The sequence below is a fragment of the Cinclus cinclus genome, chromosome 6, assembly GCF_963662255.1.
Source record: "Cinclus cinclus chromosome 6, bCinCin1.1, whole genome shotgun sequence".
NCBI classification, from domain to species: Eukaryota; Metazoa; Chordata; class Aves; order Passeriformes; family Cinclidae; genus Cinclus; species Cinclus cinclus.
In genome coordinates, this window is record NC_085051.1 from 46,957,728 (window position 1) to 46,985,172 (window position 27,445).

Here is a 27,445-nt window from a genome sequence, read left to right on the forward strand (position 1 = left end):
TCTGTTTTACCTGGGTATGCAATTCAGGCAAGTCCAGGTAGAATAGCATGCTTCCCCTTCATCTAACTCCATTTCTCACTTGGTGTAGTCAGTGTGCTTCAATCCACCTGATTAAAAGCAGTATTGTTTTTGCCTCTGCAATTCAGTGATTCTTTTTGCTGGTGGAAAGGCAGATGCTAACAGTATCAGATAGGCTCGGATTTGATAGAGTTTAAACCTTCCAAGATAAAATGTAACATTGTCTAATATTTTCTCTGAGATCACAGTGGCTATTTTGTGACTCTGCACAGCATATACTCATGTTGGAGTGTTTTTTTTTTTTTCCCTTTCCTGATTTTCTGTTAAAGGCAAAATCTTGAGACTGTTATGTTTGGTACCACTAAAGTCTGAAGTATTTTCATCAAAATCACCTAAATAATGCACTCACATAAGTGTTATAGACACATTTACCAAAACTAGAAAAACACAGCTCACACACATCTGTTTGATAGTGTTAACTGAGCTTTTACAAAAACTGAAGAAATATAAAGTCCAACTTACAAATGTCTAAATTATCTAATCTTCTACATTACAGTAGATGTTTTGAAAGTGTATTCCTTGCTCTTACTGGTATGTTTAATAACAAGGAAGGTATTTTTGTAGCTTGTCCTTTAATGTAGACACTATTATTTACCAAGTCTTCAGTTGTGAAACCTCTTTGCATCTCCATAACCAAAAGTGACAAGATGGTGTGATGTGAAATGGGTGACCTGAATGATCTGAATCCGAAGATATATTTATTTGCTTTATTCAAGATAATATGTCAGGGTATTGCCTGAGTTGAGGACAGAATAGTTGCCCAACTGTTACAGTTTATTAATTAATACTGTTCAAAAGTCAGCCAACAAGTAATTTAGATTTTGGCAGAGAAAATATTCTAAAGTATAAAGAAAAATGATGAATTGGGCCAAAATATGCCGTCATATTTCAGGGAAAAGCCACTGTGAAAATAATATGGCTTAAATAAGTACTGATGGGTTTAATTTACTGTGTTTTAGAAATCACTGTTAGAAATTATTGAAGTCTTTCTGATCACCTGATCTGAACTGCAAGTTTTACTTGACTGATACTGTTCAATCAGGCTCTTTACACGTTAGTTATCTTTGTGGGTTCTTTTATGGGAGCCACAGGATTGGTGTTTTGGTCAAAATGTTTTTAACATCTGTGGTTCCCATAGGTTCACTTCTAATGAGATACGTGGGGTAATTGTGATTTCTTTGTGTGTCTTTTAATGAATGAATCACTAAGACAGTTCTTGATCTGTCTGTATATTTCTGCTGATACTATTTTCACTCTGTTTATTCCTTTTGCTTATTTTTTTTTTGGTGTCATGCTCTGTTGGATATCTTATGCTTTACTCATAGTTTACTTCCCCTCCTCCTTTTTATTTTTCTTCTGGCATAATTCATGTTTCTTCCTTCTTCTGTTGCATTCTTTATAATATCTTCTTCACTGCTGGTTTCAATCATCACTTCTTTGATATTTAATTTCCAAGTGTGTGTATCTGTGCCTGATTCTCACACATTTTTCTGTTCTCAGATCTTTGGGCTTTTCTTCCTGGATGTTCCTGTGTCTCATTAGCACATCACTGAATGTTTAGTCAAAAACGGTATTTTGCCTCTTAGTAATTATTCCTTACCGTGCATGTTTTGTGTAATTTCCCACTCCTCATTTAGTTTTCTATACTTCCCTCTGTATGTTCTGCACTTGTTTCAGTCTTCTGTTTCTTAGCTCTTTGTGCCTTCATAAAAAGTCTGATTTCTTCTTCTTTGACAGCCGTGGATGTACGTACAGACAGAGGAGCGAGATGCTGGAGAGGCAGCCCTGTGGAAAGGGACCCGGGGGTCGATGGCGAGTTGAACTGGGGTCAGGAGAGCCAACCTGTCCTGGGGGCATCGGGCCCAGCATTGCCGTGGGGGCAAGGGAGGGGATTGTCCTGCTCTGCTCTGGGCTGGGCACTTCTGGGGCCACGATGTAACAAAGACATCAAAGTGTTAGAGAGAGCCCAAAGGAGGCCACAAGGATGGTGAAGGCTCTGGAGGGGAAGCTGAGGAGCAGCTGAGGTCACTTTGTGTGTTCAGCCTGGAGGAGACTGAGGGGAGACCTCAGTGCAGCTACAGCTTCCCTTGAGGGTAAAGGAGGGGCAGACACTGATCTCTGCTCTCCTGTGACCAGTGACAGGGCTCAGGGAATGCACTGAAGCTGAACCAGGGAAGGTTTAGGTTGGATATCAGGAAAAGGTTCTTCACCCAGAGGGTGGTTGAGCACTGAGGCACAGTCCCCAGGGCAGTGGTCACAGCACCAGCCTGCCACAGTTCAGGCAGCATTTTTGGACAACACTCTCAAGCACAGGGTGTGACTCTTGAGTGTGGTTCTGTGCAGGGTCAGGAGTTGGACTTGGTGATCCTTGTGGGTCCCTTCCAGCTCAGAATATTGTATGATTCTGTGGTTCTTACATTCTTTTTTATTTGTTAAAACCTTTTGCTCTTAAAAAGCAGTGACTTTTAACAATAATCTCTTAATCCTCTATAGTGTTCTCTATGTTTTCTTTTTGGTTTTATCACATTTACTGTTGTGCTTTGTTTGTGTTACTGCATACATGAGTTTTACAAATAGTGTATTTGGAATAATGAATTTAAAGAATGCTGTGAAGATAATCCACTACTTTAGCTTTTCTTAACAAGGAGAACATTCCATGGAATGCTGGAATAATGGATAATGACTTCTGTGTATATTGTTTAGCAGTTCCACTGTTGGACTTCAATAGTGAGAAGTTCCTTGCAAAATCAGGCTATTACATTGATTATTTATTGATTAATATATATAGGCCTGTCATCTCCTTTTAATGTCTCTCCAGAATGTCAGTATTGTAGTATTTAAAGGCTTATTTAAAGTGCAGCTGACAGTTAAGCAAAATGCATATAAACTGTTATCCCTTAACCCAGAGCTATGCCAGTGGGGTGGTTTTTTTTTTTTTTTTTTTTTTTTTTTTTGTTTGTTTTGTTTTGTTTTGTGGGGGAGGGGGGTGGGGAAGAGAAGGGTTGGGTTGGTTTTTGTATTTTCTTTTTTGTGGTTTTTTTTGTTGTTTTTTGGCGATTTTTTGCATTTTGGTTTGAGGTTTTGTTTTGTTTTAGTTTGTTTTTTTAAATGGGAAAATAAACATATGATTGCATATCAAATATGTGGAGAATTGTCACTTTGTAAAGACTGTGGTTTTGTTTATTTTTTTTTTCTGCTGGCGCTAACATTGTGTTGTATCCTATATCTAGTTTTCCTACAGCACTCTTGCTGTCAATACCTATGCCAGTGCTTTATTTGGAAGGTTATTCAATGTTCTAATGCCTTTATGTGGCTGCATTTATTATTAGGGAAAAGTTCTACTTTTGATTGTTCATGGCAGTTATTCACAGTGTTCCCTCCTTACATGTTAATTTTAGACAATTACCACCTGCTCTTCAGCTTCTTCCAGAGCCATTGACACCTCCTCAGCCTGCTGGCACAGCTGTGCCATCCTTTCCTTGGAAGCTGTGCCTTCTTCAGGTCTTCAACCAAATTTCTTCCTGCTTGATGAGGTGGCAGGGCAGCCCTGTGGACAGTACCCCATCACTCTTCCCTGGCTGCAGCCTTTTCTGTCATTACTAACATTGGTGGTATTTGTTATGGTCTTGGGCTGCTCTCACTGTATGTTACTGGGTATGGCTGGAATTCTTTTAACACTCAGGTGTTATCCTTGCTTCCTTAAGGGGTCATGTTCCTGTTTCTCATCCAGTTGCCATGGGTGGGGCATGACATTTTATGAGAGTGACTGAGAAATTCAGAGCATTCTGGTGCTGCCACTGCTTCACCGTGCAGGTAGCAGAGCACAGTGCCCACAATGCCTGGGTTAAAGGTTGGAATAAGGAGCCCAGGCTGACCCTGATGACTCAGTGCTTTCCCCCCCTCAGTTGTGTAGAAAGCTCTACATTATGGCTTTGAACATCATGGCCTGTGTACTAGCTCAGCTGTATTCTGCAGTCTGTGCTGGGGATGTAGCTGCATGAACTGTTCATGGTGTGTATCCATTGGAAAAAGGGCACCAGTGCCACTGAGTATAATGGCTAAATTGTCAGCATATGTTTCTCAATATTTAGAATTCTGTTTTGCCAGTGGTATATATGTAATATATCCTTGGTTTAATGTATAATTATTTCTGAGTGTAAATAGTGCTGTAGTCTAACAAAATGTAATTTTCTGTTTACTTACAGCTTACTATCTTAAGTGAAATGAACTGCGAAGGCAAGTATGTCTTTGCTTGGTGGCTTTATTTTAGATGAGAACATCACAGGAGCTTTATCAGAGCAGTTAAATAGGCGCCTGACTCTAAAAAGAAATTTAACTGAAATGAGACCAATATTAAGAGGAACTTCTGTAACTGGTAGGCTGGATTTGTGCTGATGACCTTACTCGACCAGAGCACTCAGCCCATTATGGAATCTAGGTCCTTGATTTGTGCTGTGCAGTTGTTATAAAGCACCATAAAAACTTCTTTTTTAAAATGAATAATCCAAACAGTTTTTCTACTTCATAATTCTTTTGTCTAGTTCTGTACCCAAACTTGAGAGCAGCATCATGCAGTTACAATGTTTGCACTGTTTATGCCTCTGAACCTTTCTAATTAAAGCAAAATATGTGGGCTGGAATCTCAAACTGATCTAAATCAGCAGAGCTCCATTAACTTCTGTGGAGCTATGCTTCTTAATTTCAATATTAGCTTTTCAGCAAAAATGTGGTTAGGAAATGAGAGTTAAAGGGAACCAAAATTGAAATGAGTTTTACTCTAATTTATGTCTGCAAAGTGCAAATATGTTAAAATCCCCATGTTGACCAAAAAAAAAAAAAACATACAATTATTTTGCTCACTGAACCATTTAAGCTGTTGATTTATCTGCAGACACATTTCAAATTCTTCCAACTGTTAAATTTAGGAAGAAAAATCCAAATTGATAAAAACAAGCTGTGACTTGGTTAGCTGCCCAGTCTTGTATTAAAACACAATATATGCTTTCACTGTGAGAATGGGAAGAGGCTTTTCTAGTGGATGGAACAACTGCTGGAAATCAAGCTGGTACATATCATTCCCAACTGTGGCATTAATCACACCATGCAGTTGGGGAAATCATGTTCTATCATTCAGCTTGTCTTCACTGCAAAATTAATTTGAATGACCTATCTCAAATTAGTTTAATATTGATGAGAAAAACTGCACTGGAAAATAATGCAAGAACTTCACACGGTGATTGAATGACTGCAGTGACTGTATTAGTGGCTGATGAGAGGTGCTGAAGTAAGCAGTAACTGGTGCTTTCTGACAGACTAGCCTACTGCAATCAAAGCACTGCCATGCTCAAGGATTTAAAAAGGCATAATCCATTATTAACCAGGAATGGTTTATCAGGCCTTACTGTTTTACAGACCAGGCGCAAGATTTTATGCCCAGTATTTTATGTTTTTTAAGTACCAGAAGAAGCATTTTTACAGAGCAGTAGACTAGAAAAGTGGTACTCATCTGATTGTGTCCTTTGGTGTTTGCAAACCCTTGATTCCAGGTAAATTGAAATACACAAACAGGTCACTTATCTTGCTGTCTTCAACAGCTACGTTGTGCCAGGATGTTGAAGGGAGTTACAATGACACTATTAAGTTAAGTTAATAGATTTAGTAGTCCAAAATGGGCATATAAAGACGTTTTGAAATGCTAGATCTGGCCCCCTGGGCAAATGAGATATAATTGATCAGATCAGCAGTTTAAAGCTCTGCTTGCCTTAGGTCAGGTGAAAGCAGATGAAGTTTGTGGTGAGGCTGTGTTGCCTTTAAGTACTCAATGTCCTAGTCCTAATTTCTTCATTTTCTGACCACTCTTTCATCCACCTTCTGCTTCTGCAGCCATATTCTATCAGATTTCCTTTTATGACTTTCTCTGTTTTCTGGTGCACACCAGCAATACAAGGAACCACCATATTTGTGCATGTTGGGTTTTTTTCACCTAACTGTTTGGGGAAAATCTAAATAGATATATGTAAAGAGAATATGAACATAATATATATATATATATATATACATATATATGTTCTGTGAATTTCTAATACATGTTAGGAAGGTCAGGTTTCCTTGTCAGTTCATCTGAACTTGTACTAGGAGAGCACAACCAGTTTCTGAACAATGTCATGTTATGAGATGATGATGCAAGCTTATTTTAAGACAGAAGAGCAGTGCAGTAGTGTTCCTACATGGGAAGAAGTGAAAGCAGTCTGTATGTTTACAGTTGTATGATTAGGTTCCTTGAATGGCACTGCAGAGTGTAATGTGGGCAACAGGAGTCTTACCTCATCTAGACAAGACTCAAAAACATCCTTTAAATGAGCAATTTCTACATGTATTTTGTGGGCACCATCTTGGTGAGACATTTCTTAAGAAAATTTTGGATGGTGTTCTTGGAGGTTTCTTAATTTCATGTATATGGTTTCAGAAAGTGCTTTATAATGTATGGCCTAAATATGTGCTACTATTTGGCATGATGAGATGAGTATGTAATTTTCCTGTTGCTCCTCCTGTTGAGAATTTAGTGCATATACTTAACTGATTTTTTTTTTCTGCCTTACTTAACTTTCAGGTGCTGATTTTTTTCCTACCATGTTCTGAGACTCTGTAGTCCCCTGTCTTTATTTTTGTAGCTACCTCAGTGGTATTTATAGACCGTTATTGTTTCCCATTATGCCTTTCTGATGGTCCAGGTAAATGTACCATTCTTGCTTCTCAAGGCTGGACAAAATAGTTTAGTGCCTGCTAGGCCATTTGCAAGCATCCATCAGGTACAAATATATTTTTGATGTGTTGGTTTGGGATTTTCTGCAGAATGGTACCTCATAATGTGTATGCAGACTGAGTAGTAACCCGGTGCAGAATAAGCTGGAGAGAATTCATCAATTTGCTTGTCAGGCAGTGACATTTGGAAAAAAATTAAAATCTGCTAGCACTCTTTAAATTGTTTGCACTGTTGATGGCTTCTTTGGCATGAGAAGTGCATGAATGCAGTACATGCATGCAGGATAGTGTCAGTGGGATGCCTAGCCTTACAAAGCAACACACCAGACTTGCAGCTTGAGAATTTTTGCAGGCATGGAGAAATACCTGAGTTCAAGGAGCTATTTGTAGTACCAGCAGCAGTGAAGCAGGAGCTCCAGCAATGACCTATATGCCCAGGCTTCCAGCTGGGCTTGTGCCATATGAACTGAAGCTTATGTGACAGTAGTTCCCCTGTTAATGGTATCTGAGCTGGCTGGATTAAAGAGAGACCTGTGTTGTGTTTAACTGTACTTTCTTCTACGCTTAACTTCTAAGATCTAAAAAAACCCTGTACAGATCTGTCATGATTGGGCTGTGACATTGCTAAGTTGCTGTACCTTTTCCCCCCTTATTTCCTTCCTTTTGCTCATTTCACTTCAGTGGCTTTTAGCCTTGTATTCTGCTTTATGTAGCATTGCTCTAAGTAGAGTCTGTCTCCCCTTCTTTCTGTGAATTGGTGCGAGTTTCATTGCAACATTTATTTACAGATACTAAATACCCATGGAATAGCATTCCCTGTGATTGAAGACAGTGTGAGGACTGTAATTTCGGATTGTGAAATTATTGTAATGTTTATCTTACTACTTTCCAATAGTGGGTTCTCCTGCTGTTTGCCTCTGTTCTACATCAGGATCACTTTTATTCTGGAATAATTACTAAGCATTTAGGAGATAAATCAGTTTCCCTCCCTCAAATTTCCAGTGCTGCTTATTAGGCTACTGTTACATGGAAGTCTCCTGCTCTTCTAAGAAGCTGGTTTTTACTTAACAGATTTCATACCAAATGTGAGGATATTGAAATATGTAGTAGAGGCTAAAACTTAGAAGAGATTGTTCTTGAAGTACTGTGTACAGTTTCTTACTGGTTTCTAGACTAATGAGAAAATGCTCCAAGGGATGATGTTTGGGGAGGACTGTGCAAATCTGCCATTTGAAAAAATCTTTATGCAGTAAACGAATCATAGCAGCTGGAGGGCTGAATGTTACTTGCCTTGGATGGGGTTGCTTATGTGGAAAAGGTGAAGTAGATTGTTCGTCTGTGGCATAACAAACATGTTGACATCATTTTTTTATTATTGAGCAGAAACTGCATACTGGAACATTCATGTATTTGTGACTTGGATCTAAAGCATTTGAACTAAGAAGTAAAGCTAGTAATCCCATGTGCTCAAAAAGTGTAAACCTGGCCCCGCAGAATTGTGGTGTTTGTTTAAAAGATAAACAACAACTCTGGGTCTCGATTTTTGTTTGTCTTCTGGGTTTTGTAAATATTTTAGGTTTTTAAGCTTTTGCTCTCTTCTACAAACACAAAGGCTAGAAGCAGATTTTTTAAGTGAAAGCTGGTGTTCTTATATAATTATATTATTTCAGGACCATGGTTTCAGATAAAGTAAAAAAACAAATATGTTTTACAAAGAATGAGACTTGGCTATACCACATAAGCATGGCTTACACAGAAAAACTGGTGTGCTTCTGATTTCCATATGAAAATGAGCCTTTCAAAGCACCAAGGGGTACATGGAACCAAAAATTTTACTGAATGCTTGACTTCAAAGCCTGCATTCATCCAGAGGTTTTTAATGCTGTTGGAAGGTTTTTTTGAGAACTTAGTTGGTGCAACTTGAAATAATTTTTCAAAATTCAACTTCCTTCCAAGATAAAAGCAACATTTGGGGAATTAACCAGCAGATCACTAATTGTGGCATCAACAGCCTGAATTTTTTAAGGGCTGGGTAGGACATCTGAGTTCCATGAAAATGTTGGCTTGCCTGTAGTGAACTCTTGGATATTCTGGCCTCAGTAATGTCACATAAGAGGCCTTAAGGCAGAGGCCTTATTGAATCATCTTTAATTTTACCTGTTCCTTCTTGGTTAAAGGAGTGTTTTGGACAAAGTACAGGAAAAGTCAGTGTTGGAAAGAAACCTAAATCAGCAGGGGTGAAATAAATGTTTGAGTTAGGTATTTTTACAACTGCCTTCTATATCTAGAAAGAGAAGCTTCTAATTAAGAAAAGTAGAAACAGCACCCATGCCTGACTTCATTGTATGCCTTTCTCTGGTCTTAGTAGGCCTGACTTAAAGTCTGCTGTTGCTCTGCTATCTCATGCCCATTTGATTCTAGAAAAGCAATTTGTTTAACTTAATCTTAGCCTGCTAGAATCTTACCCGTGTATGGGTTTTGTGCTGTTTCAACTTGAAGAATATAATAATTTTCCTAGGTGGTTAAAATCCCTGCTTGGATGTGGTATATTTTAAGTATTAAGTTTCGTTTCCTTTTCTATGCATTTGGGGGAAAAGAGTAGTGTGTGCCAATACAGCTGCTTTTAAATGAGCAATGCTGAAGCTTTTACTGAAGTAGAAGGGATTCAAAAGCTTTATGCTTCATTATTATGCATTAACTGTACTGAAGGCACAATAGCACAGTTTCATTTAAAGTGCACTACTGTTCTGAGTGATAGCTGCTGTGGCAGCTCTTCTGGTTGCTTAAATCTTTCTTCTCAGTGTTTTCTCCATGTGATCTGTTCAGTTTTCAAGCAACCTGGTAGCTTTTCTGTCTACCAGCAGTTCAAACTTAATTTGTGATCTCACTTGGATCAAGTGAATTTTGCCAGTCATTTTGCCATTTGAATGCGGTTGTCAATTCTACAGAGGGTGTACCTGACAGGTAATAGCCTCATATTCTGTGGTATTTGAGGTCCATCTCCAACATGTGTAAGAAGGTAGTAATCACCCAGTTTTATTCACTGAAGAAGGGTGGGTAAAAGGAACTTGGTTGTACAGAAAAGTATTTTCTAGTAATTTTGCAGGCAGAGATGTTAATGAAACAGGATCAGTGATATTTTATAAGGAAAGAGGTTATTTCCTGTCACTTCATTTATCTGTTCTTAAATATAATCGTGTTTCTTACTAGCTCTGCCATGGTAGCCAGCTTTTACTTTTTGAAGGGCAGTTTTGATCCCATTGTTCACGTGGCATCAATGGAATAATGTTGGAATGGACTAATAATACATCCCTGTGCCCAATGAGGTCTTCAGATATTCAGAAAAGAAGATTTCTAGCTTGGACCAAATTCACTTAACTGATCCCTCTTGCTTGCATATTAAAGCAGCACAAGGAAGATTTTCTTCCTGCAATGAAATTCTGTAGTGTGGGGAAATCTGCCAAGGGCAGCTTCTCTGGTGATTGTTCCTTGTATCCTACCTGCTGATAGAGTCATTTTGGGAACCAAGGAAGAGATAGTGATCTGCTCTGATTGTCAAGCTATCCATTAGGCATAATACAACAGTATATGTGTAAGAACAGCTCTGGTGCATACTCTGTAAAAAACCTTGGGAGTTAACACCCACTATGTGTAAAAGTGTCCAAACGGACGTTTCATTTCAAAAGGGTTCACTAGTCCACAGTGTCTTAAAATTATGTTACACTTTTTGTAATTTTTTTAGTGAGGTGCTACAACTTGTCTGGTTGATTTCAAAGCCCATTGTTACAGAAATCAGAGTGTCATTTTTCCCCCTGGCAATACAGTTTATGAATAGACCTGCAGTGAAATACCCTTGAAGATGCTATTGACATGTCAGACAAAAGAGCCTCTTCTTGGTGTTATGGTGAGGTGAATAAACTGAGGTTTTTAAGTGATTAGGCTGAAGAATTAGCATAAATACATCCTTTAGTTCTAGAAGAGATTCTTGAGTCTGACTGGGAGTTAAAAAAAAATCAAAACAAGACCTCATTGAGCTTGTGCTGAGGATGCCAAAACCTCATAGTGTGATGATTCTCCAGCCGGTTTGAAGCTGGAAGGCTTGCCTGTGTAAAGCATAAGGAATGTTTCTTTTCTGTAGGATGAAAAGTTGCCTGACCTTTTAATAACTGTCCTTATTATGTGAGTCACAGTATTGGTTGTTAATCCAGTCATTATTCTTTTTCTAAAAGGTGGTAATCTTGCTAGGGGCAACACTTATCTGTATTTAAAAGGGACACAGGCAAGCTGAGTCCAAAATCCAGCACAACCTTCTCTCCTTCAAATGCAACAAGGTGCTGTAGACCACAGAAGCTATAGACTTTCAGGAAACAAAAAATGAGAGAAAGGTGGAGAGGGAATGAATGTCAAATGTATGAAGTTCAGAATGGGAAACTAGAGGCAGATTCCATGTGGAAGACACAATTATTTACTGGTAACTGATGTCTGTAGTTAATTCATAAAGCAGTCAAGAGGCAGTACAATTTAAACAATTCACATTATTCCACTGTGTTTATTCAGTCCTGAGGACCAGAATTACTCTCCCACAGCCTGGAAATGACATGTCATATCTGAAAAAGCTGCACCAGCACTGGACCCTGGCAGTGTTTGAACTGCTTTGCCAGTCTTGGCTCAGAGTAATGTAAACAGAGCTGAGGCAGTGTGAGGCAGTAAGTGAAAAAGGGCAGAAGGTGAAAATTCCTGGTTTAGGAATCTGATGTGTAAAATAAAAGGCTTGGTGTCCATAGGTGGTGTTCTGAAGAATATACGCATGCTTTGTGGAAAACCAGTGTCCTAATAAGAAAGAATGAGTTCAGAAATTGTGTGAATGGTGTGAAGGAAACAGAGAAAAAAACAAACAAAACATGATTCCAAATGTTTGGAACCTTTTAGAGTTACTTTGAGGACATTAAAACCATTAACACAAAGGTTAATATATGAAGTGCTGCTCTCTGGTATGTGGATGCATCCTTGTGTTGCAGTACTTGTGTATTCTTGTGTCATCACTGAGTCCCTAGATCAGGAGCTGGGATTTCATCATGTCTTTTAATTTTTTGGTTGATAGATAATTCTTAATATGTTTTTCCGTTGTTTGACGTTGAGTTAATGAGTGAAAATACTTTTTTTATAAAAGAGAAAAGAAACTCTGTGTAAGTCTAAGATTTAATAAGGTATTAATTCTACTTTTTATTGTAGCTAATCCAGTTTTGTATAGCTATTTTCATAACTTTATACTGATGGAAAGAGAATTTTCAAGGCTATTTCATAAATAATACCATTCTTTACAATCATATATTAAATGGATTTCATGGTTGGAGTTGAGTCAGTTATTTGCTTCATAAGCTGCCACTTTTCCATTGCACATATAATCACACTTGGGAGTCCTCTTTTGGTTGAGCAATGAAAACTGAATATACCAGAGAGATAAAATTTATTCATCATTCTACTGTTTATGAGGTGAGGGGCATGGAGGAGGATGCTTAGTGTGCCTCCTGCAAGATGGTACTCTGCCTGCAAATAGAAAGCTTGATCTTTGACATCACACAGTTTTACACGGAGACACAAATGCTTCTCAGAGAAGTTGGGTGGTGTTTCAAATAATTTCATTGCACTTCATTTGGATTATTGTTATTGTTGCCTTATTGTTGCTCAGGTAGTATAATCCATGAGACAAGTTTACTAAAGAGTAATCTCTACAGAAGTGTCCTTGCAGAATTTTTCAAATAAATGGGCATTTCTTTGAATAACCTATTCCTGATTTGCTGTAAGACCACTGCCTAGGGTTAGTATCCAGCAGAAGTTGAACCAAGCATGAGGAAAAATGCTCAAGTCATCCTGCTGCAGAAAACTGGAAACAGCTGTCTGATGGGAATGGGAGCGTAAAGCTTGATAATTCCTACTTTTTCTAGAGGGCATCCAACATGATCAGTGAACTGTTCTTTATTTCTTCTTTGGTCCTTTTAAGCTTTATATGTTACCAGCTTTCATATTGAAATGTGCTTACTGAGTGTACTGTTTTTCTTCACTGACAATTTAGAGTTAAGGACCTGTTAGCTTGTGAAAAAAATGTATCTTTAATGTACTATGGCACATTTATGATTTTTTGATGACTATTGAAATCCATTACATATAATTTAGGTGTTGTAATGCACATTTATCGGGGGAAGATCCGACATTTAGGAAGTATTATTTGAAAGGAGGACTTTCATATGACACATTTTACATTTGAGTAAACTAGTTTCACTGTGATGGTAAGATCTTTGGGTTTGACTTCGTTACCAATATTAATACATTACATAACTAAAGTCAATACTTTACTATGAGCAAAAACTACCTGCTATTCTTTTTTAAAAGTACACAATTACCATCACAATATTTGCAGGGCACAGGTTGTGCAAGGGGATCAGCTGTGAGTATTATGTCATTCCCTATGTGCGCTGAGGTCACCACTCTCCTTCTGACACTTCAGCACCTGAGGTAACAGGTGAAACGTGACAGGGGAATGACCCTTTTGGCATTCATGATAAAGAGAATATGGGATGATGCTTTCAAAGTTGCTAACCATCTTTCTGTAAAAATTTTCCCAGTGCACTGGTTTTGAAGAGCAGTATGGGCTAAAGTCACAAATGTTTTAAAAGCAAGAGTAGTTCTAAGACATACTTATCCTATTCATTGCAACTCAGCAGATATAGGACCCTTGCATTCAGGGAGATGTTGGAAGGAGTGATGATTTTCTGTCTTTCAATCAAATCTTGCAGCAGATTAGTACAGAATTATAAATTAGTACAGCTTGCAGTACCATGAAGTGTGTTGAAAGTTCAACTCCTGTCGCACAAACTGTTGACATTTTGCTGCTGACACCAGGTGATGATGCATGCATTTGCTTGACAGGTACAAAGAAGCTCACTTCTGCACACAGTGATGAGTTTGTTCACTGTCACTGAGGCACAATTACATGTGTATGAACACAACACCAAGCGTGGGGAAGATGAGGATCTGGAATGTGAGAAGGGAATTGTACACAAGCAGAAATATGCTTTACTGCAGAGGTGCCTAAAGCTGTTTGCAGTGCTTAAACAAATGCCACAAACTTTAAATATTCAAGCTTTCCTGTAACTATCATCATCGAAGGGGTAAAAGGGGAGGTATGTAATTCTGTCTTCTGTCTATCCTTCATCTTCTTACACATCCATTCTGGGTGTCTGATGATCAGCAGTCCCTGAGTGCCAGGATGAAGATGTAGGCATTGTAATCTGTAGCTGTAACAGGTCCTGAAGGGACAGAGGAGCAAGATGCAGGCATTAAAAGGGGCAGTGAGCTTTTCTGTACATCCTGTGCCTAACCCCTTCCTGCAAAGGCAGAGCTGATTACACATACCCTTCAAAAATCTACAGATCCATTTTCCCTGTGGGGAAAAATGTTAAGGGTTGTAGCAGGCTTGACTGCTTAGCAGGTGTTAAGACTTGGCATGTTTGTTGTGAGTAAATCAACTGCTAATAAGGTGAAGAAATCACATGTCAAGGTAGGTTATAAAACCACAGATCCACGTGGTTGTCGAGGTGGTTCTCAGGCTTAGGGGATTCTGAAACTTCATTGGCAGCCTGCCTGTCAGAGTAGGGTAGGGCATGTGGGAGCAATGCTCTCAGGGTACCCAGAATTAATGTGCTAACAGCCTACCAGGGCAGGTGTCACCCCATGCTGGGGGCTGCCCCTGCTGCTTGGTGCCAGCTCTTTGCTCCAGAGCCATGTGGCTCAGAGCTTATGCTGTGCAGCTGCTCTTGAATTCTGTTCTGAAACATGCTCTTTGCATGCCTTGTGTAGCTCTTTAGCCACAGACAGCTCAGCCTGAGCTCTTTATCAAAGGTGAATCATCCTTTCTGTCATGCCGTAATCAAGGTTTTTTTTTTAAATGTCCGTGACTCAGAGGAAAAGGTGGTGGAGTCCCCTCCAAGTTGTAACTGGATAAGGTGCTTTTGTTTCCCTGCTCATTTAATTATTGGAGAGAGGGAATAAGCTACAGAATAATGGCAATTTCAGTATAGACTTGGCTTTCTTGGTGCCCTCTCTTCCTCCTGAGATCTGTGCTGGATAAGATGAGCTGCAGGACCCATGAATTTTCAACAGTACAAGCAGGATAAATATTTCTGTATTTCTATCTGGTTTTAAGATGATGGGTGTATGTTCCCCTCCTTTTTTTTGGGCAAAGGTTAGCCCCATTAGATGTACTGCTCTTCATTTAATCTCCTTCTCCCATCTGTTCTGTCTCTTTTCAGTAGAAACCAAGGAGATGCAGCTCCCCCTCGGGCAGCCGGATAACTCCATCTCCCATACATGAGAAAATATCTCTGTGCAAAGCACAGCAGTGCCTTGCTGTGCACACATCAGATTGTACCACAAGGGCAGACTGCTCTCTCAAACTCTGATAATGTCACATTCCCTCTGTCAGCTTATACAGATGAGGGAATGCCACTGCCCCCTTCAGTAGAGTATTGTTGAATTCCCAGGCCTAAAATAGGACCCAGGGGAATTCGAACAGCTTTTTCCTGAGAAACCAGGTTATCACAGCAGTAGGTAAGAAAAACAAATAGTTTAAAATACTAAAGCCATTATACAGCCAGTGAGAAAAGGACAGTGCATGTAGATAAGATATACAGAATTTATAGATGATCATTAGATCAAACCTATGATTATTTGGATAACAAAGCCATAAAGTCAGCAAATGTTTATACAGTAAATCTCCATACTGTACCTTGGAACTCACTGGTAGGTGGCATTTCATTAAGGAAGAAATCTTGCCTACAAGCTCCAGAGCTTTGTTTAATTTCCCTGACTTTTAAAGAAGATTTTGAATTGCCTCATTGTGAGAAACACCACACACCATGAGTTCTTTATAGAAAGGAGCATTATCTTTGAGAAAAGCTGTCTTCATGCTAATTCATGCAATATTACCTCTGTGAGACAAGCAGGTATTTATTGCAAGCAGTTATTTATTACTAATACTGTTATCACCAGAATATACTGTTATCTCTGTCTATGAAGCAAGGCAGTTGCAGTGAAGCTGCTTTGCTTTTGTTCTGTGACTAGATGCCTACACTCTTTTCTGGCTCTTACCTTTCATGTCCTCAGGACTTCTGATTTCCTATTTGGTATTAACTTCAGATAAGTAAAGTCACCTTCGAAAAATTAGAAAAATGGTGATTTTTATTCATGCGTCTTAAAACTTCAGTTTATGCTAATTTAACCATATTTTAACACTGTACTGTGAAATATTGTACAGTCATCTCAATGAGATTACCAGGTAGGTACTATCTTCCCAGATGACACATCCAGTTTGCCAAGTTAGGGGACAGGGATATATTCCTTCTGCCATATGGTGGCAGTTAGGGGATGGTAGTTCTTGCATGAACACCTGTCATGGGAGCTGCAGACCTTTGCATCCAAAGATGTGAAAAGATCTGCTTCACGTGCAGGGTCCTGTTATTGCTTGATACTCAGGCCAGGGCTCTGTTCATTGCTGTACTGTGTGTATTCTCACAGGCACAGCTTGAATTGAGGAGACAGAGGAAAAAATGGGGGTTGCAATGTGAAACGTAATATGTGTGTCCTGAATACATCCATGTGGGCATGGTATTTTAACCAGTGATATAAGAACAACCATATTGTATAAGATGCCAACAGCTGTAGATCTGAGTCTTTTCTCCCACAGGAGAAGTTTTCTTAATGCTTTTTAGTTACTAATCACTTCAGATATCATTAGTTTTTAACAGGCAGAATTTATTAAAATAACTCCTGCCTTGTGTGCTTACTAATTTTTTACCATACATTATTTCATGTGGTAGGGAATAATTTCTCTGAAAAATTTTGCTTTTGTCAGCTAATGTAACTGACAAGAAGTTCTTAAAGCTATTTCAGTATTATTCCAGAAGAGTACTCCACTCTCATGGAGGGAATGATATTACAGGGATGGAATGGTATTTTATTATACTGGATACCACCATATTACTATATTTAGCAGTGTATTACTGCAAGGAACCTACTTGGCTGGTACATGCATTTATGCTTCTGTAGGCATCTTACAATGTTCATAAAACATATAAAATAGATTAAAGCATTGCAGATTGGTGCAACGTGACCAATAGTTTGTGAATTGTCCTGTACTGTGTCCCTGTAAGAGTGTCATCTGTGATTACACAGTGTCTCAAAACTACAGAGCACTAAAGAAATTCTGAAGTGGCAAGCTGTAATGTAATACATCAGAAGAGGCACTTATGTGTGGTCATATGTTTGTACAGATGCTTCCTTGTTTTTCATTCTTCCGTTTATACTCACTGTACATTTTTTTTTAAAAAGTATGTTTTTCTTTCAGCCATTAATGAGTTTCCTGAAGATATATTTACAAATAAAGAACGTCAGCAAGGAGGAATTCTTCTTCATATCATTGCTGTAAGTTTTTCTCTACTGTGTTTAATTTTACTTTTATGTTACTTATTCTTCTTTATTTTAATGAGATATTAGTCATCATAGTGACCTTACTAAGTAGAGTTCTCTGTAGATCAACACATTTCTAATAGTTTGATTTGAGTATTTTAAATATGTCTATATGAGTACAGTTTCTTAAAAGGTAACACCTTGGGGACATGGTATAGTGGTGGACTCGTTATTGTTGGATTAGCAGTTGAAGTTGATTATCTTAAGGGTCTTTTCCAACCTAAATGATCCTATGACTCCATGATTTAAGAAAATGATACAAGTCTGAATTTGCAGTACCTATTCATTCATCTTCTTGGAGATAAAATCCTGCTGAAATGGATCACATAATTTGTATTTCATGTTGTGTAGAGAAAGTTTGGGATTCCTTCGTTGATGACATCAAGCATGATGTGGAAGCTTCTTGAGTCTCTTCTTTTGTGCCTCTATGCAATGGATCCATCATAGTTAAAAAAACCCCAAACCAGCCCTGAAGAAATATAGAAAATATAATGTGGAGTTTTATTTTGTATTGTATTAAAAACAAAGCAAGTGAGGCCTGCAGGCTCCAGTTTTTCCTCCCCAACTCAGGGAAAGTAAAGTATAAAGGAGTTGTGTTTGATGGACAACAGCAGAATTAAGTCCACTGCATGGGCACAGTACATAAAGCTACATGAGGCAGTGGGAGAATCACATGTATGCAGGGAACCAGGGTCATTCCTAAGTGTTTTGGTGCAGTGATCCATGGCCAGGGTCCACTTATTTCCAGGTGTATATTATTTCCTGAATATTGTTATTCAACCTGGTTTTGCTTTCTATTTAATTTCTTGGTCTGATAATTAATTAAAAATATAGAGGATGACTACATAACTTTGTAGTTTTACCTGTTGCTTTTCCTTATATGAAATCTGTTGTGGCATCCTGTTCTGTGAAAGTGTGGTACCTTTCATATTTTAGGGTCTGACAAACATTCTTATTCTAAATGAGATCTTACATTCAAAAATCTGATTTTATGCCATAAATTTGTCAACAGGGAGATGTTGATTTGGAATGGAATGGAAATTGAAGCTATATGTTTCTGCTAGTTTGAATAAAGGTAGCATTGCCTTTTTTCCTGTTTTCATGTACAGGAAAAATCTGATGTATTCCCTGAATTTATTTTCTTTACAGGCTCTTTATATGTTTTATGCTTTGGCCATAGTATGTGATGACTTCTTTGTTCCATCCTTAGAGAAAATTTGTGAGGTATGTTAACAAATGTTATTACTCTTTTAGAAATTTATTTAGAGAATATTATTTAAAGAATCAAAATTTTTGTATCATCATTGTTCAGAGTTCCTTCCAGTTAACTTTTTTGTTTCGATCCTTTGAAAATTATTTGAGCTTCCATCAAAAAATGAACCAGTGGTCTGTGCGCATTTGTTTCTCTGACCACACCCAAGCAGGAAAAATCAAAGGTTTAATGAGATCAGATTGCAAAGCCCACTCATAAATACCTGAAACATGTAATTATGAGAGTTATGGGCTATGGATGAGCCGGGTTCATTATTGTACTCCTTTTTAAAAAAGTAATTTCTGGTAAGATATAGGTAGAAAAATTACCATGGTGACTTTGCAAATATTATTGCACATCTACCACCATGTCAGCAAGGAGAAAGGAAGTGTATGTGGTTCTAGCATAAAGTGGTAAAAAGAGAAAATGCGTGAGAAAAGTATGTGCCTTGGATATGGAGTCAGAATACATATTTCATATATATATTTAAAAAGTAACATAATGCCTTTACATAATTTTTGAGATGACTTTGCAAAATTGCATGTAGGATTCTAACTGAGTTGTTTGTGACAGAGTAGAATTTATACATGGCATATAAATATTGTGTTGAGTATGATTTTGGTGAACAAAATGAATATGTAATACAAATGTAGATTTTAACTCCTTTTAAAAAGGCAAAATGAAAATCTCATCTCCTTTGCTTTTAAACAAAAAAGTAAGAGTGACCATTTTATGAAAAACTTCTGGGGGCTTTTGTAGCTAGTTTCAAAGTCTTTTTTCCTGAAAACATGTCATGTTAAATGTACTAAATGTACTAAATTTTTGTTGGTGCTACTCAGAGTTGTAAGCTTACACTTACCAGTAGAAGAACAAATAGAATAATAAGGGAGGTGATCAATAGCAGTAAAATACTCAATTGGGATGCTTTCTTTCCCTTTCCAGATGTTCTGTACTCAGCATGCACCTTAGACACCATATATGTTATACCAGTTGATTGTACCAATTGCTGGTTACTGATCCTTCATAAAATCTTTACATCCTCTCTCATGTTCTGCTGAACGTTTAAACAGCTACCTACAGTTCAGATAGCACATCTAAGTTTGAGTTTCTGCAGCAGTATGACTGGTAATAGATCATATTTGTGTTTATGTTTTGTCAAGATGTGTAGGATGCCATTGTTATCAAGATGTTTTCAGGCAAACTGCTTGAAAAATACAGGGTTTTTAACTTCTTCTTTTGTCACTAGTTACTTTTCTATCCCTTAAAGAAAAATAATCTACTAAAGATGAGTCTAGAGACTCTCAAAAAGAAAAAAACTCCTCCGTAAAACCATGTTTAAAGTTCAAGAGCAAGATCTTCAGACTGGTAAATTGCTGCGACCCACTTGTGGACCTGCACATGTTTAGGCTTTCAGAGAGCTCTCAGCTGTCTGTATCCTATTAGAACTTAAGAGACAACATCGTAAAAATAGATCTCTCTCTACCATACATGGCCCTCTCTGTGTCTAACTAGACTAATTTTATCTGTGTCTGCAGACTCACTTTTGATTAACACAATTGAAAAGTGAAGCCAGAATCAAGCCTGCTGTTTGTAGGATTTATGGTTGTATTTTTCTTCTACTGATTTTAGTTTTCTAATTTTAGAAGCCCCAAGAGTTAGGGAGTTGAATGACTGTGTTTAGAGTTCCAAAAGTAAATTAAATGAAAACAATTTGAGATGTTTACAATCCTTTTGAATCTGCAGAGATGCTTTCCTTTAATCAGCTCCATGTAAGACATAACTGACTATCATTCATATACATATATAACTATAAAACTCCACAACGTAAATACAGTGGCAGTGCTGAAATTATCGATTGTTTTCTTCCAGAAACTACATTTGAGTGAAGATGTTGCTGGAGCCACATTCATGGCAGCAGGGAGCTCCACCCCAGAACTGTTTGCATCTGTTATAGGTATGGAGCCCACACACAAGCTTTTTTGAGATCTGCTGTTAAAAAATCAGCAGCAGATCAAGTACAGGTACCCATTCTTCTGACAATTTATAATCAGCAATTGCAGCTGTCAGCTAGTCTGTGGTTCATGGTATAATTAACTGCTCAAAATATCTCATGAAACTGTGTGTCTTCTCTCAAAACACAGAGAGGAATGTCTGATTCTGAACACAGGACACAAAAGAAGAGATTTATTGAAGTCCCTTGAGAAGTAATTTGATATATTTGGAAATAGATTAAGAGCAGCCCTGAGGAGAAAGACTTGGGGGTGCTGGATGATGATAAGTTCATCACGATGTGTCACTGTGCAGCCAGTGTGCATTGCAGCCCAGAAAACCAGCTGTATCCTGGGCTGCACCAAAAGCAGTGTGGTTGAGGCCCTCACCACTAGGTTGAAGGCGGTGATTCTGCACCTCTACTCTGCTCTCATGGGACCCCACCTAGAGGAAGAGACCTTTAAAGGACATCCAGTTCAGCTGCCCTGCAGTGAGCAGTGACATTTTCAACTAGATCAGGTTGCTCAGAGCTCCATCCGACCTAACCCTGAATGTTCCCAGCGGTGGGGCCATCTTTGTGCCAGCATCTCACCATTTTCATTTTAAAAGATGTATTCCTTTTCTAGTCAGAATCTGCCCTCTTTTAGTTTAATACCATTACTCCTTGTCCTAGGGATCCTAAAAAGTTTGTCCTCCTCTTTCCTGTAAGAACCCTTTAAGTGTTGCAAGGCTGTAACTACATCTCCTCAGAGCCTTCTCCTCTCCAGGCTGAACAAACACAATTCCCTCAGCCTTGCCTTACAGGCAACCTGTCCCACTGCTCTGTCCTCAGCTGTCCCTTCTGAGCAGCCCATAGCCCTTGATAGTGGCACTCCAGCTGTGGGATTTGTCCAACCAAAGTTCAGTAATGGCAACTAGGCTGTAGCTTTCTAGCAGCACAATAGCCTAAATTTGATAAATCTTTAGTAAAGCCTTTGTAGCCTTTATACCGACTGACGTTTTTACAAACTTCAGGGAAATACTGTCTAAAGGAATGCACCATAACTTCACATTCCGCTTCTTGAAAAGCAGTGAGTATAAGCCTTTAGGCTCCCCTTAGCAAGTAACTTTAACAAAAGTAACTGAAGTAACTTTAGCAAAAGTTATCTGATTGCTCACCTTGGAGAAAGATTTCTGTGCTTTAAATAAATTCCATGATTCTAATGTGACTGGAGATGTTTTATGCTCATTTGAATGGATTTTTGTACAGCTAAAAACTAAGCTGTGAAAGAGAGTTTACTGTTGAACTAACTAGTGAAGAAATCATTTACTAAAAGGATATATGTAGAGGTTTCAAGCAGCAGCTGGGGAGCTGCCAGCTAGACTAAAAACACAAATTACTACACAGAGAAGTGAACCTTAATTGTGAAACATGTTTTGGTTAGTCTTTGAAACAGTCTCTACTTTACAGGTAGCACATGTTCTGAGTGACCTAAAAAGAAATTACAGAGGTAGTTATGTATGTTTTGCTCCCTCTGCAGGTGTATTTATTACTCATGGAGATGTAGGAGTTGGGACCATTGTTGGTTCAGCAGTTTTCAACATCCTCTGCATTGTTGGTGTTTGTGGACTGTTTGCAGGACAGGTTAGTAAGATACTTGTCTTTACATAATTCAATTGCTTGCAATTTAGGGGTTTCCATGAGCATGTATTAAAGAAAAAAAGAAAAATTGCAGGCAAAAATTGTGAAAAACCTCAAAGATTGGAAAGAATTTACAAATGCTTTACAAATAGCAAGTATTCCCAAAGAGTTCAGCTATAGTGTCAGCACTCTGAACATGTAGCATTCAGAGGAAACTGGTTCCTCTTCATACAATACTCGCTTTACAGTCAACTGATCAGTGGCATTTGCTGATTCTTCCTGGTACTGATGACAGTCAAAGACTCTGGGACACAAGCATGAGATTTGCTCCATTTACTCAATAGATGGTTAAACTGTTCATCACATTTTTTCTGGTAGTAAGTCAAATATATCCACAAATAAAAGGAATAAGGAATAATTGATTTGCTGCAATACAATTGTTCTTTACATTTGAAATTATGACCAAATCAAGTATCATTAGTAGGAAATGTGTTTCAAAACCAGAAGCTTCTACATGATTTTTATTACTGATGCTTATTGTGGATCCATTGTCTATCTTCATGGTATAGCATGAAACTGCATTTCGTTTCAGAATTGTTGCTAATAATAATAATAATAATTACTCTGCTTACACACCTAAGTTATTTTAGAATAAGGGCCTTTTTGTTTGTTTGTTTTTGAAATCCCGTATTTTTTGATGGCTGAAGGTGTGGTATTTTTCAGGTGGTTTGTCTCACCCAGTGGGCTGTGTTCCGGGATTCTGTATACTACACAATATCTGTGATCATACTTATTGTTGTAAGTAGTTCTCATATCTTTTACTGCATTTCATTACTTGAATGTTTGGACCACAGCCTTCTAACTATTGATAGACACTAGCAAATAATTATTTTCCTAGCTAGTTCTAGTGGCATCTGGAAGTGAGGACTGAGTTCCACAATGGTGTATAAATATGAAAATTTCATACAGCCCCATGGAATATGTGCCCAACATGTCCATCGTGTCCATTCATTCTGTACCTAAGGTTTGTGAAGTTCTTCAAGCTAGTAGGATATTATGTGTAGGTGTAGAAGAGATTACAGGCAACCTTGCCCCCTTAAGTCACAGTTGGACTAATTACCAAAGAAGAGGAACAGCGTTGCCCTTAATGGATCACAGCTGTGACTAATAAAGATAAGTGTGTTAAAAGGGGTGGTCTGGCTGGTCACAAGGACCAGAGGAGGCAGAGGGTCTAGAGAAGGAGAACCTTGAGGAGGTAGAGGAGGAAAAAAAAGAAGAAAGAAGCAAGGAAGAGAGTTGCTGCAGTAGAAGATCTGCTATGAGGTCAGCCTGGATGGAGGCAGAGCCTGCTGTTGGAGCCTGTAGTCATAGTTGAGGTGTGTGAAAGCCTCTGTTCAGAGTCTGCAAACCAATACTTGCAGTCACAGCCCAGCAGGAAATAGCCACAGTCAGAATCTGCAGTTGGACTCCACAGTGGGAGCTTGGTGTAGTCAGTCAGGATGGCTAAGCTCTTAAAGGAGAATAAACTGGGACCCTTTTCACATTGTTGAATGAGAGTCTGTGTCCTGACTTATTTCTACCCCTAATGAGAGATCTGCTGAAACAGTTATGCAGTGCAGGTAGCACTCTCCTCCAGCCTAGGAGACTGTGTGTTGTGGAGGTGAAAATTTTTGAGCTACACATCTATTTTTAATAGAGAATGTGGCTGTTTCTTTCGTCTACGCAGTAATTTTATTTCAGATTTTGGGGAAGTTTTTCCATTTAGAGTACAGGTGAGATGCCACTTAGTTCATCTGGAGCAGTGTAGTAGTTCCTGAATACACATTTAATGTGTCTGGTGGCAAGGCAGGGAAGAGTTCACTTAGTCTGTATTTTGTAATACAAGTGGATCGCTAGCTGTGTAACAGCAGTTACACAGGGTGGAGTAAAATGTGTGTAACCACTTGGCTCAAGAGGAGAGGGAAAGTGGCTGCCTGTTCTGCTAAGACTAATCTAGCTGTTAGAAGGACTCAAGAGTTAAGGTTTTTTGAGTAAGTGACCTTGCTGTGATTTGCGCAGCATAGCATGTGGGTACACCAGTGTGTATCTGTCTTTCACATGCTTGTGTCATTAGCAGTATTTAAAACAGCCACTGAGGGATACAGGCCTTGTTCACAAGGTTTGCATTTTGTGAGGGGCACAATCCATACAGTGGAAATTCTGGTTAGAAAGGGTCAGAGCTTGAGTAGGTCTATCTAGATATTGCTGATGGTTGCTGAAGAAATTTGGCTGTTTTTTGAGATAGATAAGAGAAGTGATAAATTCATGTGTTTCCTTTTTTCCTTCTAGTTCATATATGATGAGAAAATAGAATGGTAAGTTGTGTAAATTATTCCATGCAGTCCTGTATTTGCCGTGAGGCTTACCTGTGAATAGAGTTGTAGTGTAATTGATTTTCATTCTACACACTGAGAGGTATGAGCTGGCTTGAACACTTAGGAAATCCTATGTACTTTGTTTGGACTTAGTTTTTTTGATGGTCACGGAAAACTAAAAGAAAATGGAAGAACCAGGAAACATTGAGCAAGTACATAGGCTCTGTGTAAGGCTTGAAGATTCCCATGTGCAGAGAGGGTAGCCAAAACTCTTCTGCTCTGATGCTGACTGTTAACGTTTAAGGGGATGCCAGGTGTTCCAAGGAACACTACAATATGAATCCTGGTAGAAGATCATATGCACTGTCTAGCACTGCTCTCAGAGTGCCTGGCCTGTGCTTCAGCACTGAAATGACAAAAGGCCTTGGTGTTATGATCCTCAGAGGGTAGCTGTGTTTTCAGTCTGCATAGCCCATTTCTGAAATACATGCGCTGCATTTTATTTGCATGGTTATTGAAACTTGAGAGTCTGCTTCCCCTCTCATTCTGCTGAGACACCATCTAATCTTAATGATGTGAGTCCTGTGTGCATAAATGTGACTTGTGCCAGATGTTTAAGGCACACTCCTACATAAAACTTGTAAAGCTGTTTGAATGGCCTTCTAACACTTCTTTCTGTCTTTTTGAGGTGGGAAAGCCTTGTGCTCATCGTTATGTATTCATTCTACATTCTTATCATGAAGTAAGTACTTCTCCTTACTGTACCCTTTAGGTGTTAACTGACCATCTTTCCTTTGGTCTTGTTTTGTCCTTGGTCTTCCTGCCTGAGGGTAATACAGCCAGTTGTGTTTCTGTGTAAGGTCTGTTGGGTTTTATGCTTAACCAGTTTAATTCTAGGTTTGTGCTCAATCAGCAGCAAATATTTTCATGTATCCTTTTCATAGTGCACAGAGGTAAAGTAGCTTTCAGGAAAAGTAGAGGAAAATGTCATTTATACAATGGTATATGAAAAGATTGCAGGGTACTCTGGATTGTAAACACACATTATGTCAGCTCTTACACATTTTGTACTTCCTGGAGAGCAAGGTCAAGGAACATTAGACAGAGTGCTAAGCATGTATTTATCTTCAGACCATCTCATAGCAGGTTGTTTACTGACCTCTTCTTCTGTTGTGTCACTGCCTCTGACAGGAGAGTCAGAGGTCTGTTACTGCAAGTGTCTGTGAGTCCACCCTTCTATTGCAAGTTACTCAGACTTATATCCCTTGGTGCCTTCCCCTCACAAATCACCCCATTGGAACTCCTTTTTCTCCTATGTTAAGTCTTAGCAGAGTTCATTGACAGGCCTCTCAGGTCCCACCCTAGTGCTAAAATAGATATATGCTGTCTTTAGAAGGTCAGCAGTCTCAGAAATGCTCAAGAATGTTCCCACAGGGAGCACGGTATTGAAAGAAACAGTGAGGTGAATTGTGAGTTGATGCAGGAGGAAAGAAGCTGCTGCATAGGGAATGTCCTGGCTCTGAAATCCACAGCTCCAGCGTTTTGCCTTCACTAAATCTTCTCTAGTGCCTTTTTGCAGTTTGCTGTATGAGAGATAGGTGCAGTCCTTGCATTCCTGTCAGCTTGCCACTGAGTTGGCAAGTCCTTTCTCTTCACTTCCTATTAGTTGTCAGAGAACATGCATCTAGGCTTTACTGCTTCCTGCATAAGGTGTTCTCAGATGGCTTAAAAGCTTACCAAGAAAATGCAAAAATCCAACCGTTTTAAACCTTTCCTTTGCACTTTCAGGTACAATGTGAAGATGCAAAATTTCTTCACCCTTAAAAGCAAGAATGTTGGAAATGGTGACACAGTCAACAATGAGCTGGAAGATGGTAATAAATGTTATACCTCTAGTTGTGATGACCCATCCATTCCATTACTATGGAAAGGTAAGGCTGAGCAGACAGGACTTGGAAAAAGAGTAGTTCACAGGATATCCTTTTTATTTCTTCAGTGCGGATCAAAACAGTGCCACTATTCAGTTGTAAGCAGGGTTAACTTGGTAATTCAGCAGTGAGACTGACAAATTAAAAACTATTTTTTTATATATATTCTGAAAACAGCTGCTTTGCACATTGGCAATTTTGCTCTCTTTTTATCTCCTGCTCAGTGATGAGCTACAACATTGTGAAAGACATACTTTTTTTTTTTTTACCAGGAAGAAGGCAATTTTCATTTCAAAAATTAGTTTGGAATGAGAAGCTGTGATGTGGGTATTGAAGGAAAGGACACAGGCAGATCAGTGAGCAAGAGGGGTTACATGCTGAGTTCAGATTTTCAGAAGACTGGTTTTCACATGCCTAAGTAGTCTGTATGCATCAGCAGACATGTATGTAAAATTGAAAAACACAGGTTCTTTGCTATTTGTGTCTTTGTCATGAAGGAAAGACAATGATATGCAGCTTCTGGTACTGAAAGTAAGCAAAAATACCTGGGTATTTTTGGCTTGTTTTCAAAGCCTGTTTTTATCTTTGTCATATCCTTCTTCTCTTCCATTCTCTCTTTTCTCTGTAGAGCAAAATCATTCCACTTTCAGAGCACAAACCATGTAACTTAGTGAGCATTTGAGCTGCTCTTAACAAGTGAGGTCTCCTCACTTTGTTCTTTGCAGACATTTCCCATTCTAGGAGGTTGAGTTCATCAGCAATGGCAGTAGCATTGGAAAGATCCTCATGTAATGACAAATAATGCCAAACAGGAATTTAGAGCAGACTTGGACAATACTACTCTTCTCTACTTCTAGTGTTTAGGCAGGGATTTTTTTAAGGTAGAGATAGATAGCTACAGGTTTATTCAGTAATAACATACTTCTTCTGGTCCTAG

General features: G+C 38.6%; 1 protein-coding gene across 1 annotated transcript in view; it reads left to right on the top strand.

Moving 5' to 3' along the window:
- LOC134045575 (ras and Rab interactor 3-like) overlaps positions 1-27,445 on the top strand; it is a 155,059-nt gene that overhangs the window by 31,797 nt on the left and 95,817 nt on the right. The window contains exons 2-9 of the mRNA XM_062495398.1: positions 17,243-17,319; positions 18,514-18,588; positions 20,486-20,570; positions 22,126-22,229; positions 22,950-23,024; positions 24,555-24,580; positions 25,269-25,322; positions 26,369-26,511. Coding sequence (XP_062351382.1) covers positions 17,243-17,319; positions 18,514-18,588; positions 20,486-20,570; positions 22,126-22,229; positions 22,950-23,024; positions 24,555-24,580; positions 25,269-25,322; positions 26,369-26,511 — 639 coding nt within the window. The remainder of the gene's footprint in view (positions 1-17,242; positions 17,320-18,513; positions 18,589-20,485; positions 20,571-22,125; positions 22,230-22,949; positions 23,025-24,554; positions 24,581-25,268; positions 25,323-26,368; positions 26,512-27,445) is intronic.